Below are 22,219 nucleotides of genomic sequence, written 5' to 3' on the forward strand. Positions count from 1 at the left end.
GTTTGTGACGCCACCTGTGGTATTCGGTCAGGGTGACCGACGCCGCTTAGGGGTCCACTGGGGTGATGTTATGGCAGCAAGATGGTATACCTTCCCACAGGTGAAGTGTATCCCCAGGGCTTCCCAGAGGTGTAGGCGGTGATGGTGAGAGGCGCAGTGAATAACGAGGGCACAAGGTTGCAGTCTCTTTACCTTTACTGAAAGCTTCAGTATCCACAGTCCAGGGTACAGACCACAGGGCAGGCAGAGTCTGACCGGTCTGAAGGCAAATCCAGAGTCCCCTTATCCAGGTGGAAATCAGTAGCCTTCCACTAGCGCCTGTGTGTTGTAGTACCTCCCTGCTGAGCTTCTCGGTAAGGTCCTCACAACTCTTGCAGATGTTCTAGACGTTATTTCTTCCTCTCTGTCCCCCAGATGATATGGATAGGACAAACCCGTAAGACTGATGGCCTGAGGCTTGTTTATAGGGACCCTGGAGATGCCCCGACCCCCACAAGTTGCCACCATGTCTTCTTAGGTATTAAGGTCGGGCAGCTGACTTGGAATTGACTGTCCTGCCGGTCTCTGGAGCAAGGCTTGGAGATGGTTGCTCCCTCGGTGTTCCGGCCACCGGCTTCGCGCCTCAGAAGGAGGCAGCCTATTACAGGGCAGAACTCCTTCTGGTGTTATCTCCTTGTGCTATGACTTCGTTTCTCACCCTCTACAACACAATTCTCTTCATGTCCTTTCCTAGGATGCTGCCGCACGTGGGGCAGGCGCAGCTCCATGTCTTTCTATCTTGCTCGGCCTCTGACAGGATCCCACCCCTGTCAGGGACTCTCTGTATGCAGCTCAGATGTTCCTCCTTTTCCTTCTGTCTGCCTGACAGGAACTCACTGGGTCAAGCCCAGGCAGCGTTTGACCAACTTCCTATCCAGTCCACCAGTTTTACCCTTCTGTGAGGAGTGCCCTAATAGATAGGAGCGTAGCTCCCCCTGGTGGATTGGAGTGTGAAGAGTGGTGTATGGTTTGTGATACCTGGAAAGAAGAGCTCCTTTATTTCCTTCAGATGTAATATCACCCTCCCTGGTGGAAAAATGACATTACTGCAACGACCAGGACTCTGGGGCGCTGCAATTACAAGTTACAATATAAGGAGATTTACATAAAAAATTTTATTACAAAAAGGAGATTTATATGAATTTCTCATAAAGAGGCAATTGATCTTTACTATTACAGTGGCATGTAAAAGTTTGAACACCCCCTGGTCAAAATTACAGTTATTGTGAATAATTGAAGATTAAATGATCTCTAAAAGGCCTAAGGTTACTCATAACAAATTTCTTTGCATTTTAGGAAAAAAATACATAATTTTTTTAATCTTTTACATTTTAAAAATTACAAAAAGGAAAATGGGCTGATGCAAAAGTTTGTGCACCATTGGAGATTTCTATGGTCAGATAACTGTGACCCAATTTTCAGACCTTAATTAGCCTTTTAGTGTTACAGCTTGTTCACTATCATTGTTAGGTGATGCAAATTTCTCAGCTTTATAAAAACTCATTTTTCTCTCACCTGAGGCCAAGAAACACCAGCCATGGGTTCTTCTAAGCAGCTCTCTAGCACTCTGAAAATGAAAATGGTGGAGGCCCACAAAGAAGGAAAAGGCTATAAGAAGATAGCAAACCATTTTCAAGCTCCGTTTCCTCAGTTCAAAATGTAATTAAGTAATGTTAGTTAACAGGAACAGTGAAGGTCAAGATAAGGTCAGGAAGACCAAGCAAAATTTCAGTGAGAGATGCTCGTAGGATTGCTAGAGAGGCAAATCAGAATCTGCATTTGACTGAAAAAGACCTTCATAGAGATTTAGCAGACTCTGCAGTTGTGGTACATTGTTCTACTGTTCAGAGATACCTGCACAAATATGGCCTTCATGGAAGAGTCATCAGATGAAAACCCATCATGCATCTTCACCATAATATTTAGCGTCAGAAGTATGTAAAAGAACATCTAAACTAGCCTGATGCATTTTGGAAACTGTGGATCGATAAGGTTAAAATAGAACTCTGTGACTGCAATGATCAAAGGTATGTGTGGAGAGCAAAGGGCACAGAATTTCAGGAAAATAACATCTCACCAACCATTAAGCATGGTGGTGGATCAATCATGCTTTGGGGTTGTGTTGCAGCCAATGGCAAGGGGAACATTTCCTGGGTAGTGGGAAGAACAGATTTAATGGAATTTCAACAAATTCTTGAAGCAAACATAACACCATCTGTAAAAAAGCTGAAGTTGAAAAGAGGATGGCTTCTACAAATGGATAATGATCCTAAACACAGGTCAAAATCCACAATAGACGACCTCAAAAGGCACAAGCTGAAGGTTTTACAATGACCCTTACAGTCCCTGATGTGAACATCATTGAACATCTGTGGCTAGACCTCAAAAGAGGAGTGCATGCAAGATGACCCGAGAATCTCACAGAACTGGAAGAATTTTCCAAAGAAGAATCTGATGAAAAGCATTGTCTTTCAATGTTTGCAGATCAACGAGCTGCATGAACTCATATAATGGGTAATCCACATATTAGCAAACATCGATTGACCCTGCGTCCCTGTCCTCCAAGGATAGCAGCACAATAAGTTGTAACAAACATCAATTCAAGAGTCAACATTCAGGCTCATATGAACAATGGCCTATGTCTCTTGACCTACTGGAAAATATGTTTGACATAATTAAGAATAAATGCTGTGCCATCACATGGGGGAATTGAGACGATTATGCTATTCACAATGATCATGCTCTGATTAGAGTTTGATCCGTATGCGATCATAGTATGATCCGATTTTGTCGGATGAGGAGAAGATGGAAAAAAAAATCTCCATTCTGTCAGTCTGGGAAAATCGGACTGCACTCAGATGTCATCCACGGGCAGTCCCATTTTTTCCACAGACTTATTGACATTGGCCGAATATAATCGGAATATTGGATGCAAATTGAGCATGCTGAGATCTTTTTCTTATATATATTTTTTCCTTGAATAGACTTTGTCCAAGGAAAAAATCAGATGTGCACAAGGCCCCATAGAATAACATTGGTCTGAATGTGATCTGATGTTTCGTCGGATTGCACTCAGATCGAAAATAAGGTAATCTGCATGAACCCTTACACTGCTCGATATGATCAAAAATACTGAGGGGATATAAATGGGAAGAGCTTGTATAATCAATAGAAATGGACAGAAAGCTGCAATCATTTTTTTAAATACTTCTTGCTTAACCTGAGAGTCAGAGCAAAATAATTTATAAGCTTATAAAATAAATATATGCAATTCTGAAATAATATGGAAAAGAATAAAGGATTTTGGAAATCATAGAATGTTGAGTCAATCGTTCCATATCTGCCACACTAGAGGTTAACATTCTCTTGCTATCCTTGAAGCAGTTATGTCCTATGTTGTTAATTATATACACTCACCGGCCACTTTATTAGGTACACCATGCTAGTAACGGGTTGGACCCCCTTTTGCCTTCAGAACTGCCTCAATTCTTCGTGGCATAGATTCAACAAGGTGCTGGAAGCATTCCTCAGAGATTTTGGTCCATATTGACATGATGGCATCACACAGTTGCCGCAGATTTGTCGGCTGCACATCCCAAAGATGCTCCCTACAAGGCAGGATGGATCCATGCTTTCATGTTGTTTACGCCAAATTCTGACCCTACCATCCGAATGTCGCAGCAGAAATCGAGACTCATCAGACCAAGCAACGTTTTTCCAATCTTCTACTGTCCAATTTCGATGAGCTTGTACAAATTGTAGCCTCAGTTTCCTGTTCTTAGCTGAAAGGAGTGGTACCCGGTGTGGTCTTCTGCTGCTGTAGCCCATCTGCCTCAAAGTTCGACGCACTGTGCGTTCAGAGATGCTCTTAGGCCTACCTTGGTTGTAACGGGTGGCGATTTGAGTCACTGTTGCCTTTCTATCAGCTCGAACCAGTCTGCCCATTCTCCTCTGACCTCTGGCATCAACAAGGCATTTCCGCCCACAGAACTGCCGCTCACTGGATTTTTTTTCTTTTTCGGACCATTCTCTGTAAACCCTAGAGATGGTTGTGCGTGAAAATCCCAGTAGATCAGCAGTTTCTGAAATACTCAGACCAGCCCTTCTGGCACCAACAACCATGCCACGTTCAAAGGCACTCAAATCACCTTTCTTCCCCATACTGATGCTCGGTTTGAACTGCAGGAGATTGTCTTGACCATGTCTACATGCCTAAATGCACTGAGTTGCCGCCATGTGATTGGCTGATTAGAAATTAAGTGTTAACAAGAAGTTGGACAGGTGTACCTAATAAAGTGGCCGGTGAGTGTAGATTGCTAATGAAATGCAGATTGATAGATTTAAATAAGCATATCTATAGAGAATTGTTCTTAAAAGGATTGTACCAAGATTACAAGTTATCACTTTTCCACTCCCCTCCCCCTCACCTGGTACTGGGACCCTAATGATCACAAGAAATGGGGTCATACGTCTCCTCCTTGAATGGAGACTCCCTCTCTACTCTATCTACCTGCTTTATTTTTTACTTCTATTTTGATTATGTTTTATTTGAGAATCCCCAGTGCATGCTTGGCCACTCAAACAGGACAGCATCAGGAGACCGGGGCTGTGGTCACTGCAAAAGCTACTTTTATCACCCTAAAAGGAAGTGTCAGTGCAGTCCATTTTAGGGGGCTGCGCTGGTCTGTGTTCTCCCTGCTTGATTATTTCTCTATTTTTCAATGCACATTGACAGTGCACACCCTTGCCGGCTCATCACTTTTCATTAGATCTAAGGAAGGAGCACACTGTCACTGTGCATTCAAAAGAAATAAAGCACTGAGAGCTGGGAGCTCATACTGAGCATGTGTCAGAATTGACAGCTAACACATACTCAGTAGAACTCCTACCCAACCACTGAAATGAACGTCACTGAATGACGATTTGTTTCATAGTGTGAAGAGCAGCTTCAGCAGGGACCGCAGCCTCTGTCCCCAGAGGACATCCCGCTTGAGTATCTCAATATTTACTGGGGAAGTAAAAAAATAAAAAAGGAGATAGAGTACAGAGGGAATGGTAGGGCATTTGTGATTAGATTATTATATTAAGTATATAGACATTTAGAATTAAAATGAAACTTTGGTTTTGGACCACCCTTTTAAAATTCTAATGGGGGATGTTACCAAAATTGATATTTGATGACTCTTTTAAAGATGACCTGACATGTCAATTTAGTAAAAATTTATATTCCCTGTAAAATCGCAATTCTCATAAGTCTGCTTTGTGCTGTTCCTCTGCTCTTCCTGGGTGGAGACTAGAAGATGTCAAAGGGGCGTATCCCTATAAAGTACAGTCAGCACCGATTGGACAGTGTGAAGGACATACCCCGAACTGGTAACACCTTGCTGTCAATTAATAAATAAATTTATAGGAGCAATAACAGAGGAACGGGCACAACAAAGTGTTCTGTGAAAAGATGGGGAACACATGCATTTACGAAAACAAACAAGGAGAGGTGACTGGTCCTGTTTAAGAAAATTGATGTTTGCCAGCCATCTAATTGCTAACCTGGCCTTGTTATTTTTTGTCCATAACCATTTCATTAAAAAAAAAAATTAAGAAATGATAGACTGAATGGTAAGATTGTTTTTGAGAAAAGTCTTTGAGTTTATGTGATGCAAAAATAAATTGCGAAATTATAATTTTGCTAAAAAAGTCCCACAGAGAGATCATAGAAGAAATGATTTGAGGCACAGCGAGGGCCATTGCAGACTTGAAATCCAGTTTTCCTTTGATGCGCTCTCCACAGTGGCCTGTAAAGATAATTCTAATACTATAATGTGATTTTTTTAGTACATGGCTTCTGAGTCATGCTTTGAAATGACTTTACATTACATGACAAAATGGTGAACAATCTAAATTCAGCTGCAGCATTGCCAGGATCACATAATCAAGCTGTGAAAGAATTATGCTGGGGGCTTTCCTAAGGCTACAAGGCAACGGATAGATAACGCTTATCAGCCGGCTCATCTGTGTCATTGTCACATTAATATCCTATGACGGGGTGAATTGTTAAAAGGGAGAAAATGAGCTACAAGGCTAAAAATGTTATGCTGGATAATCCCAGGGAATTTGGAGCTTGACAAGGAAAGGAAGATCTGAAAAGATGAGCAGCTCCCACCCTACCACTAATTTCTGGGGTCCTACACAGAAGGGAAGGTGATTGATCATTCAGTCTTTACATTAAAAAAACAAACCAAAACTTAAAACTCAGTTTATTTCCCTTAGGCGGGGTTCAGTCAAGTGTATGCAACGTCATCCATAAAAAATCCATATTGTCATCTGTATGCTATCAGTACCATATGTCCTTTTTTACACTAAAAATACAATTATCAATATAGTCTTTTATTAATTATTACAATGTGTCCTTCAAAAATCGAATGTGATGTGTTTTATGAGCACCCATAATGGGGGCATCTGAGCCACAAATCGGATCAAAGTAGTAGTGCGTGCTACGATTTTCACTTATGTATTAACACACATAGGTAAGAACCTACCCCATTCACTTGCATTGTCCTTATGATGTCCATATGCTGCACGCAGACACATTATACGCTCATTATAGCCCCCAGATCTATTGTTTTGGTTGAAAAATCCATTGCTGTAATACTGTTATAACAGAATGATGCACCTTATATCACTCATAAACATTATAGCAGCTGCAGTTTGTGCTCCAGAGCTGCTCTTCCTACTATGGAGGACCGCTCAGTCCTTTTTACTGTCTTCGCAGTTGCTGTAGGTTATTCTGACAGTCATGCCTTATTGCCTTCTTTATGGGTACAAAATAAAGAAATTAGGATGAAGGATTAAAATTCCCGTGACAGAGTGAAATTCTTATTTAATAATGTACAATTAGAATAGAAGATTTTTGACATCATAGTTTGAATTTGTAGGTGGTGGTGTAATCCCCCAATTAGGATTTCTGTAGGATGAGATATGTCAGACCAAGCTCTGACTGACTGAGGCCATCGGCTGCTAATGAGATGAGTTAGCGTGGAGTCATAATCACCAATCTGTCAGTCTTCCTTTCTCACCATGTTAGTAGACGGACTCCGAGCCTCGCATGATGTACCCCGCTGCATCCTTATTACATCAGTGTTATCCTGTAATTCACCTGCTCTAATAAATGAAGCGGAAGTCAGGAAGAACAAAGCATCAGCAGGATCTAGGGTCTGAAAACCGAACGCTGCATTTTACTGGCATAAATAAATAAATAATGTCAGGTTTTCTAATATTTATAGGGTCTATGTCATTAGGCTTTTGATACCTCATCTGACAGTTGCGTGATGTAGTGGCAGAGACCCTACTGGGCTGCTCGCTGTAGTTTTAGTAAAATCCCTATTTTATCTGGTGCAGATTTAGCTGTTCTCTAAATGCTGAGCCCTGTATAAACCCGCCCACACCATTGATTGGCTGCTTTCTGTTTACACTGTGCATAGGCAGAAAACTGCCAGACAGCAGTAGAGGTGGGTTTATACAGAGCTCATGAATATGGCAGCAGATTTACTAATCATCTAGCAAAACATCGCTGAAATCAGGGTCTCTCTAATAATCAGTGGTCCACAGGTCCATTTAACACCCAGACCGGACGGCCCTTATCCACTGTTCTCTTACATAAGGGTGACACAAGATTTAGTAACATGCAGTAGTTAGTGTCCTAGGTTTGCTAGGTAATACATACAGTACACCAATCTTTGCATGGATAGAACATACAGGACATCCTAGATTACAATTTCCACCGTCGTTTGATTGATGCTTGAAATATTTATATTGATTTGTTTCTAAGCTACGGTAATTAGAATTTAGAAGGTTCAGAATAAAGAAATCTAACATGAAAGGAACCCTAAAATATTATAGTAATAAAATATAACTTTTAATAAGAGTAATATAAGAAAAGACTAACAACAACGAACCAACACAGACACTACACTAAAATGTGCACACTAGGTTCTCACTGTGGTAAATGCCCTTGTCTGAGAACCTGTCGGTCAGCAAAAGACCACACAAATGGCGCCCTGCTCCTCGGCGGTTGTCCCTCTCTGCCCTGGAAAACCCTACAGAAGTGATGACAAGCACACACTCACATCATGCTAGGGGTTCATTACGAATAGACAGTCAGGGCACAAGGGCAAGAAAAGAGGGGTATGGGGAGACAGATATTGGTAGATCCCTACAAGAAAGAACCTACGTACATCATCCTGATATGTATTAGATTGTATAAGATAAACAGGACCCCTCTATAGGCACTGAACTGTCTCCTTAACTGAATACCTGCCTAGACAGCGGAGGTTGGCACCCTACTTGACAGCGGATATGGCGCCCCTGCTTCATGGCGGCTGACCCTGGGAAACCCTGTGATTTAATGGTGACTCTGCTCCATCCACTTCTAGGGTAGCAATGGTGTAATGCGTGCACCCACTCCATCCACTTCTATGGGCACAGTAGTGTAATCTGTGACCCCACTCTGTCCACTTCTAGGGGCTGTCCACTTCTAGGGGAGCAGTGGTGTAATGTGTGATTCCACTCTGTCCACTTCTATGGGCACAGTGGTGTAATCTGTGACCCCACTCTGTCCACTTCTAGGGGAGCAGTGGTGCAATGTGTGACCCCGCTCTGTCCACTTCTAGGGGAGCAGTGGTGTAATGTTTGATTCCACTCTGTCCACTTCTACGGGCACAGTGGTGTAATGTGTGACCCCGCTCTGTCCACTTCTAGGGGCTGTCCACTTCTAGGGGAGCAGTGGTGTAATGTGTGATTCCACTCTGTCCACTTCTACGGGCACAGTGGTGTAATGTGTGACCCCGCTCTGTCCACTTCTAGGGGCTGTCCACTTCTAGGGGAGCAGTGGTGTAATGTGTGACCCCGCTCTGTCCACTTCTAGGGGAGCAGTGGTGTAATGTGTGATTCCACTCTGTCCACTTCTACGGGCACAGTGGTGTAATGTGTGACTCCACTCTGTCCACTTCTATGGGCACAGTGGTGTAATCTGTGACCCCGCTCTGTCCACTTCTAGGGGAGCAGTGGTGTAATGTGTGACCCCGCTCTGTCCACTTCTAGGGGAGCAGTGGTGCAATGTGTGACCCCGCTCTGTCCACTTCTAGGGGAGCAGTGGTGCAATGTGTGACCCCGCTCTGTCCACTTCTAGAGGAGCAGTGGTGTAATGTGTGATTCCACTCTGTCCACTTCTATGGGCACAGTGGTGTAATGTGTGACTCCACTCTTTCCACTTCTATGGGCACAGTGGTGTAATGTGAGACTCTACTCTGTTCACTTCTAGGGGAGCAGTGGTGTAATGTGATGTGTGACCCCACTCTGTCCACTTCTAGGGGAGCAGTGGTGTAATGTGTGACCCCACTCTGTCCACTTCTTTGGGAGCAGTAGTGTAATGTGTGACCCCACTCTATCCACTTCTAGGGGAGCAGTGGTGCAATGTGTGACCCCACTCTGTCCACTTCTAGGGGAGCAGTGGTGTAATGTGTGACCCCACTCTGTCCACTTCTTTGGGAGCAGTAGTGTAATGTGTGACCCCACTCTGTCCACTTCTTTGGGAGCAGTAGTGTAATGTGTGACCCCACTCTGTCCACTTCTAGGGGAGCAGTGGTGTAATGTGTGACTCTGCTCCATCCACTTCTAGGGGAGCAGTAGTGTAATGTGTGACCCCACTCTGTCCACTTCTAGGGGAGCAGTGGTGTAATGTGTGACTCTGCTCCATCCACTTCTAGGGGAGCAGTAGTGTAATGTGTGACCCCACTCTATCCACTTCTAGGGGAGCAGTGGTGTAATGTGTGACTCTGCTCCATCCACTTCTAGGGGAGCAGTGGTGTAATCTATGACCCTGCTCTGTCCACTTCTATGCTGATTTCCACTCTCTCACCTCATCCAGGACTTCTGCTCGCCGCATCCCTGCATCTCCTGTTACCACTCACACTGAACACTGAGCGGTGACAGGGGAAAGTGTAGCTTGCACCATACCTGCAGGCTTTAAGAAAATGGCACCCGTCTCCTCACTCAGCTATGATCTGACAGCCCAGGGGGAAAAGCCAAACACTAAACCCTTTGTGGGACGCCAGTCAGCGTAGATAATTTCGGAATTTCCTACTAATGACTAGCCGAGGGATCTATAATTAGCTCATCGCTCCTGACAATCAGCCCATTTTGGATAAGCATTACCTTGATTTATTGATTTATCTCCATGTATGTGTCCTTGATTAGAACACATGATCATATTCCCAATCTCAGTATATACAGCACATATGATATTTAATACAATGTCATTGCCGTCTTCCGCTCAGGTTCTCAGTTTGGTCTCTATAAGTAATTAATGTCGTATATAAGTGGTAAAGGGGCCTTGGCCCTGATATCAGCAGTAGTAATTCCTGTTGGCACAGCATAATGTGATGTGGATTGGTACAATTCTTCTGCTTGATATCTGGTAATAAATCTTGCATGACTGCGAGGAGGACAGCCTCCGGGCTTCTCTTACAGCCCCAGGCTAATCACAGCTGTAGAAGGACTGATTTGTTTTATTTGTAAAGTTCCCAAGTCCCTTTACATTTCTATGGGACACTCCAGATAAAATGCCCCAAAGAAACGGAGACAAAAAGGTAAACAGGACACATAGAGGAGCCCCTTATTGGAAATGACAGCAGCTGCCGAGCCCTAGGCTTCCACACTGGGGACTGCAACAAGACATCACATCAGAAAGCATTTGCGGTCTTTCTCTTTTTTCAGGTTTGCAGGATCCTCTAATCCTACAGTTATTTGGGACGTCCAGCATGACACAGCGACTCAGGGCAGATTCTCTGAAGATTTTTTTATATATTGATTTTCCAAAACAGAGCAGTCGGAAGGACAAACCATAGCGCTGAAAAACTGCATGTGTGAAACCAGCCCCACGCATTTCTTTTTCCAGATTCTTTACTGGTTTTGTTAAAACATCCCCTAGACATCAGAACCAAAATCTGCCACTTGTGTGAGTTGTGCACAGTTTTCCGGCAGGTTTTTGGGTATCTTTTTCAAGTGGGTCCACTCTAAAACTTGTCCGAAAAAACACCCAGGAAACACTCAAAAGAAAAAGCCGTTCTAAGAAAAAAAACACTTGCTGAGCACATGGTCAGTTTTTTGATAATTTTTTAACAGTTTCAGATTTCCAAAGACAATAAGCAATTAAAAGGCGTGACGTCCATTTTTCACTCTGAAGAAGCTCTATACAAGTCAGAAGAAAGGCTCAAAAGACGCCAGTGAAAAACTGGAAAAATGCAAACTTGACTACTACTTCAGTGAGAGCGGGAGTAAAAAAACAGATTAAGAAGATGTTAGGATCATCTCGTATGTCTATAAGATACGATCCGTGCTCGGATCACAATACACGGCCCTTCCACCGGCTCTGAGCTATTTGGCTAGTTGGCTGATATGATGTAGTTGGCTATGGCCAGTAGACCCAGCAGTCGGACTGGGCATCCGAGAGTAGCCCAAGTCACGCACAATGGAAAGCTCCACTAGTATAAATTACCATCATACCATCTAGATGTTCAAACCACAATAACATCAGTATTTTTGCTAAATTATAATACTTGTGCTTGGGGCATAAGGGGTCCAATACTGTTCTTGTGGAAATATTTGGGTGAGTGCTATTGCTTCATCATTTTAGGGGGCACAACATATTTGCTTTGCACAGGTTACCCAGGATAGACAACTGCATAAAGGTTTTTTATTGATCATTAATGGGGGTGTCCACAACTAGGGCAACCCCTTCTCATTTCCCTCGCGCGGCCCTGATAAAATAAAAAAGCCTATACTCGCCTCCTGTGCCCCAGTTCCTGCAGTGTCGGTACTCACGGTCCCGGGACTCTCATATGGCTATATGACACATGGTGCCTGGCAACCAATCAGGGCTAGTGTCACTGTCCCCGCCTCCTGTCGAACTGATCATGAAGAGGAGGTCAGCGATCAGCAGCAGCTCTGACTTCCTCTTCATGTTCAATTTGTCCGAAGGCGGGGACAGTGACGCCAGCGCTGATTGGTCGCTGGGGTCACGTGTCATACAACTGCACGAGAGACCTGGGACAGTGAGTACCGACACCGCAGGAATGGTGGCACAGGAGGCGAGTATAGGCTTTTTTATTTTATCAGGACAAAGAGTTGTGAATGAGAAGGGGTTGTCCTAGTAGCGGTACAACTTGTGAAATTATAGTTAGTCCCATTTTAAAGCATGTCTGTCACCAGATTTGGCAATACAGCACTGATGAGGCCGGTGTAGTTACTTTGAAAATCCGTCAGAATTCTTTTTGAAAATGTTCATATTGGGTATGAAAATTAGCATTTTAAAGAGTTCAGCTTAGTAGCAGGCAGTATAATAATAAAGAATAAAATCATACTTGGTCGGCCAACCTTAGTGTTCTGTTTGGATGGATTCCTTGACTTAAAAACTTAAGACCTAAATGACTGCAAGGTTTTATGCAAAGAAACCTATTTGAGCTCCATACAACATCATAACATATATGAATGTGACAAATTATCGTATGCCCCATAGGATGTACTTTTTTCACTAAAAGCATGGCTTTTCCGGGGGGAGAAGCCCAATAACGTCGTCGTAAGGGACACCATGCCTGGTAAATGCCTGAGGCTCTACCATCTGTAGTTACAGCTCCTTGTGCTCTGTCCTGTGCATACACTAAGGCATTACAGAAAGCTGTTCCCATTCACCTTAGAATGAGACTCATGGTACCTTTATCAGGAACGGATTATTCTCAGCTATAATAGAAGCAAGCCTGCGGCTGTGATAACTTGATTTCCAGGAACCAAAATGATAGCTGTCATCAGTCATAGGGAATATAGGTGTTAACAGCCGGCACATGACGACCCAGGACAAATCATGAAAAGAATTATGTATTGCGAGCCTGCTTTACATTCTTTCTTTCCTTTTACCGTCCTGGAGTGTAAATCTGAATATATATCATATATATCACATTGTCATTCACCAGCATGTGATATGGAGAATCATGTATCTTACCCCTCTCATAATTCTTTCCCGCAGTTCTGCCTGAGTCAGAGGTCTCTCTTCTTCATCTGCCATAGCGGAGTCACTGTCGCTGTCATACTCATCCCTATATAAAACATGAGAACTGCAAACATTAGTCTCATCTGTGATGGACAGAATTTAATTATTATATCTGTAGCTGCTAATCAAATTTTCTGTAGATTGGTTGTTGGAAAAACCTTAGTAATCTTTACCCATGGACAGTAACCATACTATGTGCATGAGTCGCCCCGTCAGGGCAATAGGGTACTCAGTACCGGGTCCTGCAGTCCACAGGGGGATGTCACGGTGGCTGTCCCGGTCCGTGGCCCTGGGATGTCCATGTAAAAGGGAAAGGTCTTTAAGGGGAATGTTCGTGACGCCACCTGTGGTATTCGGTCATTGTGACCGACGCTGCTTTAAGGGGTCCGCTGGGGCGATGTTACTGCAGCTAGATGGTATACCTTCCCACAGGTGAAGTATTTCCCCAGGGCTTCCCGGTGTGTAGATGGTGGTATGGTGAGAGGCACAGTGATGATCGAGGACACAAGGTTGCAGTCTCTTTACCTTTACTGAAGACTTCAGCATCCACAGTCCAGGGAACCAGATCACAGGGCAGGCAGAGTCCGGCTGGTTTGGAGGCAAGTCCAGAGTCCCCTTATCTAGGTGGAAATCAGTAGCCTTCCCTTGCGCTGTGGTGGTGTAGTCCCTTACTGCCTATGGCTTCACATAAGGGTCTCACAGATGTGGTGTTTCATTCTCTCTGTCCCCCATATAGGATAGGACAAAACCCGTATGACTGGTGACTTGAGCCTGTTTATAGGGTCTCTTAGATAACCTGGCTCTGTAGGTGTCACCATGCCTCCTGGGTGTAGGTTCGGACAGGTAACCTGCAATTAGCTGTCCTGCCTGTCTCTGAAATAAGGCGTAGAGGTCCTTACTCCCTCGGTGCTCCGGCTACTGGGATTTTGCGCCTCAGAAGGAGACAGCTTGAGTGGGGCTGGTCCCCTTCTGGTATCATCTCCTTTGCTTCAACTTCCTTCACGCTCGCTGCAATACAGTTCTGCCTTTCAATGTCTCTTTCCGGGAGCTGCAGCTCTGAGGGCATGCACAGCTCCTTTAACCTTCCATCCTCCTCGGACTCTGGTCGGGAACGTTCTAACAGAACTCCTGTCTGGAGCTCTGCCTGGAACTGACTAACTTTCCCTACAGATTACCAGTTATATATATATAGGGGAGTGACCTAATAAATAGGAGCAGAAGCTCCCCCTGGTGGTCTGGAGTATGAATGTGTTGCATGTTTGTGATACCTGGATGCAGTTATCCTTTCTTGCCTCCAAACGTAGCATCACTCTCCCCGAGAGGAAAGCAATACCACTGTGACGACCAGGACCCTGGGGCGCCGCATGCACAATGGATATAGGCAGGCTTGGACTGGCCCACAGGAGAACAGGAGAATCCTCCGGCGGGCCACCACCCTCTTATATGAGCAGTACTTGGCATGATGTACCTGAATCACTATGTACAGACAGAGGCGGCATCTTATTAATTTACCAATCTACCAAGATCATTGTTATATACATTTGCGATTGAGAAATACGCAACATTTGAATTAAGCTAAAAAGTGAGGCCCTGTAGTTGGTTACTGGTGGGCCCTTTGCACTCTATTCCGACACTGGATATAGGTACTGGATGTTTCTAGAGATATAGATGAAAGCACAGTTCCCACGTTCAATGTTAAAGGACTTCACTACTTGACCTTGGCAGAAAAAGAAAGACATTACCGGCTGTTACCAGATTCCCCTGGAGGCGGATAGTCCAAAATATGAGTAACTGCTAAAAGACATGCAGAAGACTTGGTGGCAACAGGCACTGATGACTCAGTCTGCACACCGAGGCACATACTAAAGGCCGAAGCACAAGAAAAGCTGCCTTCAGTATACTCTGAAGCATATAAAGAAGCCTCAGGAGTTTGGGGATTCTGTTATGTGGAGCAATGAAATAAAACTGTATATTTTGGGGGCCTATGGATAAGCAATATATTTAGAGCAGTAAGAATGAAGTATACACTGAAAGGGACACCCTGGATATGAGGAACCCTGGTGGGGGTGGCTCAGTGATGCCTGCAGTGAAGCATGGTGGTGGCTCGGTGAAGCTGTGGGCTGCTTTGCATCCTTTGACATTGGGAACCTGCAGCATGTGAAGGACAAGATGGTTTCAATCAAGTATCAGAAAATTCGAGAAGAAAACATAATGCCTTCAGTAGTGAAGCTGAAGATAGGCATCATTGGACCTTCTAATGGGTCAATGATCACAAGCATACCTGAAAGTCCACCCCATGGCTTGATTTCAGAAGAAATCCTGGAAGGTCATAGAGTTGTTGACACAGTCAGCAATTCCATAGAACATATTTGATGGGATTTGAAGAAAGTGATTGTAACGCACAAACCCAAGAAAATTATAAAACTGGAGGCCATTGTCAGTAAAAAATGGGCTAAGGTTCCTCAGGAGGAACAATGCCAGAAGCTGGGGTCTGACTATGAATCATGTATGGATCAGGTTATAAAAGTCAATGAAGCTCTACTAAGTACTAAGGATACTTGTTATGAGGGGAATTAATAATTCTGAGACTGCAATCATCAGCAAAAGTGACATTTTGAGTTGACTTTGGAGAAACCATTTGTTACATTAGTTGTGTTTAGCTATTTAAATTGCTCGTTTCATGGGTTTATTGCAAATAACAGAAAGTTTCTAAATTTTGCTCACAAACAGATAATTTTGAGTGTAAATGTATTCATTACTGCATATTATTATTATTATTTTCCTCACTTATATAGCGCCATTAGTTCCACAGCGCTTTACAGACGTCATCACCTTAAGGCCCCGTCACACACAGCGACGCTGCAGCGATACAGACAACGATGCTGATCGCTGCAGCGTCGCTGTTTAGTCGCTGTGTGGTCGCTGGGGAGCTGTCACACAGACCGCTCTCCAGCGACCAACGATGCCGAGGTCCCCTGGTAACCAGGGTAAACATCGGGTTACTAAGCGCAGGGCCGCGCTTAGTAACCCGATGTTTACCCTGGTTACCAGTGTAAAATGTAAAATAACAAACAGTATGGAGTGCCCCCACTGCCGCAGGGCCGAGGGGTACCCGGTACCGGGCCTCTGAGTCTCTGTTCTGGGGTTGTCACGGTGGCTAGACCCGGTCCGTGGCCCTGCCGGTCGGTGGGGGACGTCCGGTGCAATGAGTGATGATGATAGTGGTGGTGAGGCTGTGATGGTGCGGTGCAGTTGTGGGGTGCAGGTCGCGGTAAATAACGATGACACCAGGTTGCAGTCTCTTTACCTCTTTACTGAAGATCTCTGGGTCCTCAGTCCGGAATCCGGATAACCAGGCTGCGCAAGTCCGGCCGGTCCAATGGCACCTCCAGAGTTCTCCTCACAGGTGGAAATCTGTGCCTTCCTTCTAGCGCTATGTGTTGTGGTCCTCCCCTGCTGTGCTTACGGAAAGTCCCCACAACTGTTGTGTCTGTTTCTTAAGTTCCCTCACAACTCGATTAGATGATGTTCTGCTAATCCTCCGTCCCTCCCTGATGTTACGGTTGGGACGGCACCCGTTTGACGGGTAGGCTCGGAGCTCTTCCGGGACCCTAGAGTCGCCCCTCTCCACAAGTTGCCCCCCAAGACTGCATAGGTGATTTAAGTGAGACAGCCCGCCTTAGACTGACTGTCCTGCCGCTGTTTGGAGTATTGCTTGAAGCTGGATATTGTGATACTCCCTCGGCGTTCCGGCCACCGGTTGTGCGCCTCAGTAGGATGTTGCTTCGGTCTTACAGCACGACTCCTACTGGTGTTCGCCTTATTGCTTTGATCTCGTTTCTCACTCAGCACAATCTATCTCGCTTCTGATCCTTCCTTGGGCACCGCCGCTATCCTGAGCAGGCACGGTCCCATTACGTTCGCTCAAGTTGCCAAGCCTCTGCCAGGATCCCACCCCTGACAGAGACCCTACTGTATCTTCCCCCCACAACACCCTCTGCCACAAGGTGTTGCCTGGTTCCAACCCAGTCAGCTTTCTCCCTAACTTCCTGCCTGACCCCCAGTTTTACCAGTGTGTGAGGAGTGGCCTAATGAATAGAACCCTTAGCTCCCCCTGGAGGCCCAGCGGTGAAATGCATTGGTGTCTGTGATACCTGATCAGATGAACTCCTTCAGTGCCATCAGACGTACCATAGCTCCCCTTAGTGGCGGAGCCACAGTACTGCAACGACCAGGACTCTGGGGCGCTGCACTCCCCCTTGGTTAAACACAGTACTCCGGGACTGAGAAGAAAACAACAATACAAGTTAGCAAAAAGACATACAGTTTTGTTGAGTGCAATAACAATAAGTATGTTTAAACAGAGCTTCCCTTTATGGGAGGTGAGGACACTTGAACGTTACAAACATGATTAAATATCATAGCAACATGCTATAAATAACTTTTCTTACCCAACCGGGTATTCTACTAGTACAAACTTTTGAACAATAACTTAACATCGCCTTTAAGGATGTACACTCGGAATCCGCTAAAGACCTTCTTATAATCACATTATAAGGCAATTTAACTTTTACATTCTCCTTCTTTAAATCTGCAGGACCGCCTGTCCTAACGGCACCAGACCTACTGCCTCTCCTTCCTTACAGGACCGCTCCTTTCAGCCCGAGCCTTCTGTCTTTTCAACTACTATACACAGTATAGAACATAACATTACTTTCAGTTCAAGAGCACCGAGTCATCTCTACATGACTCCTAGGAGGACTCAGGGTTCACCTTCTGTCCTCGTTATCTATCAACATTATCAAACATTTTCTATAGAACATTAAACCTTCTCATTATTTTCTTACTGACATGTATGCTGGACACCACGTCTACCCCTACGGGCCCACTGCATCCTTCTTCTAGCTTTCACTTTCTTTCTGGGAACATTACCAGCATTTCTTTACAATTAACTAGTTGGATACATATAACTTTCTCACATAAACATTATCATCACGTTCTCTTTATCAAAACATTATTGCTATCTCTCAGTCTTAAAGCAATACTATTCTCTAAGTGCAACACATGAACGTCCCCTTTAAGAGGGGACCAAGTCTCTATGAGGTAGCATGTCTCTGTTCTGGGGTTGTCACGGTGGCTAGACCCGGTCCGTGGCCCTGCCGGTCGGTGGGGGACGTCCGGTGCAATGAGTGATGATGATAGTGGTGGTGAGGCTGTGATGGTGCGGTGCAGTTGTGGGGTGCAGGTCGCGGTAAATAACGAGGACACCAGGTTGCAGTCTCTTTACCTCTTTACTGAAGATCTCTGGGTCCTCAGTCCGGAATCCGGATAACCAGGCTGCGCAAGTCCGGCCGGTCCAATGGCACCTCCAGAGTTCTCCTCACAGGTGGAAATCTGTGGCTTCCTTCTAGCGCTATGTGTTGTGGTCCTCCCCTGCTGTGCTTACGGAAAGTCCCCACAACTGTTGTGTCTGTTTCTTAAGTTCCCTCACAACTCGATTAGATGATGTTCTGCTAATCTTCCGTCCCTCCCTGATGTTACGGTTGGGACGGCACCCGTTTGACGGGTAGGCTCGGAGCTCTTCCGGGACCCTAGAGTCGCCCCTCTCCACAAGTTGCCCCCCAAGACTGCATAGGTGATTTAAGTGAGACAGCCCGCCTTAGACTGACTGTCCTGCCGCTGTTTGGAGTATTGCATTACCAGCATTTCTTTACAATTAACTAGTTGGATACATATAACTTTCTCACATAAACATTATCATCACGTTCTCTTTATCAAAACATTATTGCTATCTCTCAGTCTTAAAGCAATACTATTCTCTAAGTGCAACACATGAACGTCCCCTTTAAGAGGGGACCAAGTCTCTATGAGGTAGCATGTCTCTGTTCTGGGGTTGTCACGGTGGCTAGACCCGGTCCGTGGCCCTGCCGGTCGGTGGGGGACGTCCGGTGCAATGAGTGATGATGATAGTGGTGGTGAGGCTGTGATGGTGCGGTGCAGTTGTGGGGTGCAGGTCGCGGTAAATAACGAGGACACCAGGTTGCAGTCTCTTTACCTCTTTACTGAAGATCTCTGGGTCCTCAGTCCGGAATCCGGATAACCAGGCTGCGCAAGTCCGGCCGGTCCAATGGCACCTCCAGAGTTCTCCTCACAGGTGGAAATCTGTGCCTTCCTTCTAGCGCTATGTGTTGTGGTCCTCCCCTGCTGTGCTTACGGAAAGTCCCCACAACTGTTGTGTCTGTTTCTTAAGTTCCCTCACAACTCGATTAGATGATGTTCTGCTAATCCTCCGTCCCTCCCTGATGTTACGGTTGGGACGGCACCCGTTTGACGGGTAGGCTCGGAGCTCTTCCGGGACCCTAGAGTCGCCCCTCTCCACAAGTTGCCCCCCAAGACTGCATAGGTGATTTAAGTGAGACAGCCCGCCTTAGACTGACTGTCCTGCCGCTGTTTGGAGTATTGCTTGAAGCTGGATATTGTGATACTCCCTCGGCGTTCCGGCCACCGGTTGTGCGCCTCAGTAGGATGTTTGTCATGATCTCTGCAGGCAGAGATCATAGCAAGCCTATAGAGGGACAAGCTCTCGGAAGATGGAACTATACTGACCATGAACTAAGCCTGCCGCGCAACTAGAAATAGCCAGGTAGCATTTCCTATTTATCGCTAGATGCCCAGCTCTGGCCTAAGACCTAAATAGCTAGCAGAGGGAAATATAAGACCTGGCTCACCTCTAGAGAAATATTCCAAAGAAGACAGTAGCCCCCCACATATAATGACGGTGAGTTCAGATGAAACAACAAACGCAGCAGGAAAATAGTCTTAGCAAATTTGAGGTCCGCTTACTAGATAGCAGAAGACAGATAGTATACTTTCATGGTCAGCAGAAAAACACTAACAAAACACCATCCAGAGATTACCTTAAACTCTGGCATTAACTCATAACGCCAGAGTAGCAATCCCTGATCAACGAGAGCTTTCCAGACACAGTAACAAAACTTCAGCTGTGAACTGGAACAAATAGGCAAAACAAAACATGGACAAAAGTCCAACTTATCTAGTAGTAGTCTAGAAGCAGGAACAAGCACTGAGAGGCATCAGATAACATTGTTGACCGGCAAGAAACCACCAGAGAAATGAGCTTAAATAGCGACACCCACTACTGATGGAATCAGGTGAAACAGGAAAGAGGATGACAAGTCCAATTCCACAAGCGGCCACCGGGGGAGCCCAGAATCCAAATTCACAACAGTACCCCCCCCTCAAGGAGGGGGCACCGAACCCTCACCAGATCCACCAGGGCGACCAGGATGAGCCCTATGGAAGGCACGAACAAGATCAGAAGCATGAACATCAGATGCATTGACCCAAGAATTATCCTCCTGGCCGTAACCCTTCCAGTTGACCAGATACTGGAGTTTCCGTCTGGAAACACGAGAGTCCAAAATTTTCTCCACAACGTACTCCAACTCACCCTCAACCAACACCGGAGCAGGAGGCTCAACTGAAGGTACAACAGGTACCTCATACCTGCGCAATAACGACCGATGAAAAACGTTATGAATGGAAAAGGACGCAGGGAGGTCCAAACGGAAAGAAACAGGATTAAGAATCTCCAATATTCTATAAGGGCCGATGAACCGAGGTTTAAACTTAGGAGAAGAGACCCTCATAGGGACAAAACGAGAAGACAACCACACTAAATCTCCAACACAAAGCCGAGAACCAACACGACGATGACGGTTGGCAAAACGCTGAGTCTTCTCCTGGGACAACTTCAAATTGTCCATAACCTGCCCCCAAATGTGATGCAATCTCTCTACCACCGCATCCACTCCAGGACAATCCGAGGATTCCACCTGACCGGAGGAAAATCGAGGGTGAAACCCCGAATTACAGAAAAACGGGGACACCAAGGTGGAAGAACTGGCCCGATTATTGAGGGCGAACTCTGCCAATGGCAAAAAAGCAACCCAATCATCCTGGTCAGCAGAGACAAAACACCTCAGATATGTCTCAAGGGTCTGATTAGTCCGCTCGGTCTGGCCATTAGTCTGAGGGTGAAAAGCAGACGAAAAAGACAAATCTATGCCCATCCTAGCACAGAATGCCCGCCAAAATCTAGACACAAATTGGGTACCTCTGTCAGAAACAATATTCTCAGGAATACCGTGCAATCGGACAACATTCTGAAAAAACAGAGGAACCAACTCAGAAGAAGAAGGCAACTTGGGCAGAGGAACCAAATGGACCATTTTAGAGAAACGGTCACAGACCACCCAGATGACAGACATCTTCTGGGAAACAGGCAGATCTGAAATAAAATCCATCGAGATGTGTGTCCAAGGCCTCTTAGGAATAGGCAAGGGCAACAGCAGTCCGCTAGCCCGAGAACTACAAGACTTGGCCCGAGCACAAACGTCACATGACTGCACAAAGACTCGCACATCTCGTGACAGAGAAGGCCACCAGAAGGATCTTGCCACCAAATCCCTGGTACCAAAAATTCCGGGATGACCTGCCAATGCAGAAGAATGTACCTCAGAGATGACTCTGCTGGTCCAATCATCCGGAACAAACAGTCTATCAGGCGGACAACGATCCGGTCTATCCGCCTGAAACTCTTGCAAGGACCGCCGCAGATCAGGAGAAACGGCCGACAAAATTACTCCCTCCCTAAGGATACCTGTGGGTTCAGAATTACCAGGAGAGTCCGGGTCAAAACTCCTAGAAAGGGCATCTGCCTTAACATTCTTAGAACCCGGTAGGTATGACACCACAAAATTAAAGCGAGAAAAAAATAAAGACCAGCGCGCCTGTCTAGGATTCAGGCGTCTGGCAGTCTCAAGATAAATCAAATTTTTGTGGTCAGTCAATACCACCACCTGATGTCTAGCCCCCTCGAGCCAATGGCGCCACTCCTCAAACGCCCACTTCATGGCCAAAAGCTCCCGATTCCCAACATCATAATTCCGCTCTGCGGGCGAAAATTTGCGAGAAAAGAAGGCACAAGGCCTAATGACGGAGCAGTCGGAACCTTTCTGCGACAACACTGCCCCAGCTCCGATCTCCGAAGCGTCAACC

The 22,219-nt window shown here is 45.5% G+C and overlaps 1 protein-coding gene across 4 annotated transcripts in view; it reads right to left on the reverse strand.

Moving 5' to 3' along the window:
• ODAD1 (outer dynein arm docking complex subunit 1) overlaps positions 1-22,219 on the reverse strand; it is a 346,929-nt gene that overhangs the window by 13,169 nt on the left and 311,541 nt on the right. For all 4 annotated transcript variants that reach the window (XM_077259489.1, XM_077259486.1, XM_077259488.1 and 1 more), the window contains exon 14: positions 13,091-13,184. In XM_077259489.1, the coding sequence (XP_077115604.1) occupies positions 13,091-13,184 (94 nt within the window). The remainder of the gene's footprint in view (positions 1-13,090; positions 13,185-22,219) is intronic.

This window comes from Ranitomeya variabilis, chromosome 4 (assembly GCF_051348905.1).
Source record: "Ranitomeya variabilis isolate aRanVar5 chromosome 4, aRanVar5.hap1, whole genome shotgun sequence".
In the NCBI taxonomy this organism is placed as follows: Eukaryota; Metazoa; Chordata; class Amphibia; order Anura; family Dendrobatidae; genus Ranitomeya; species Ranitomeya variabilis.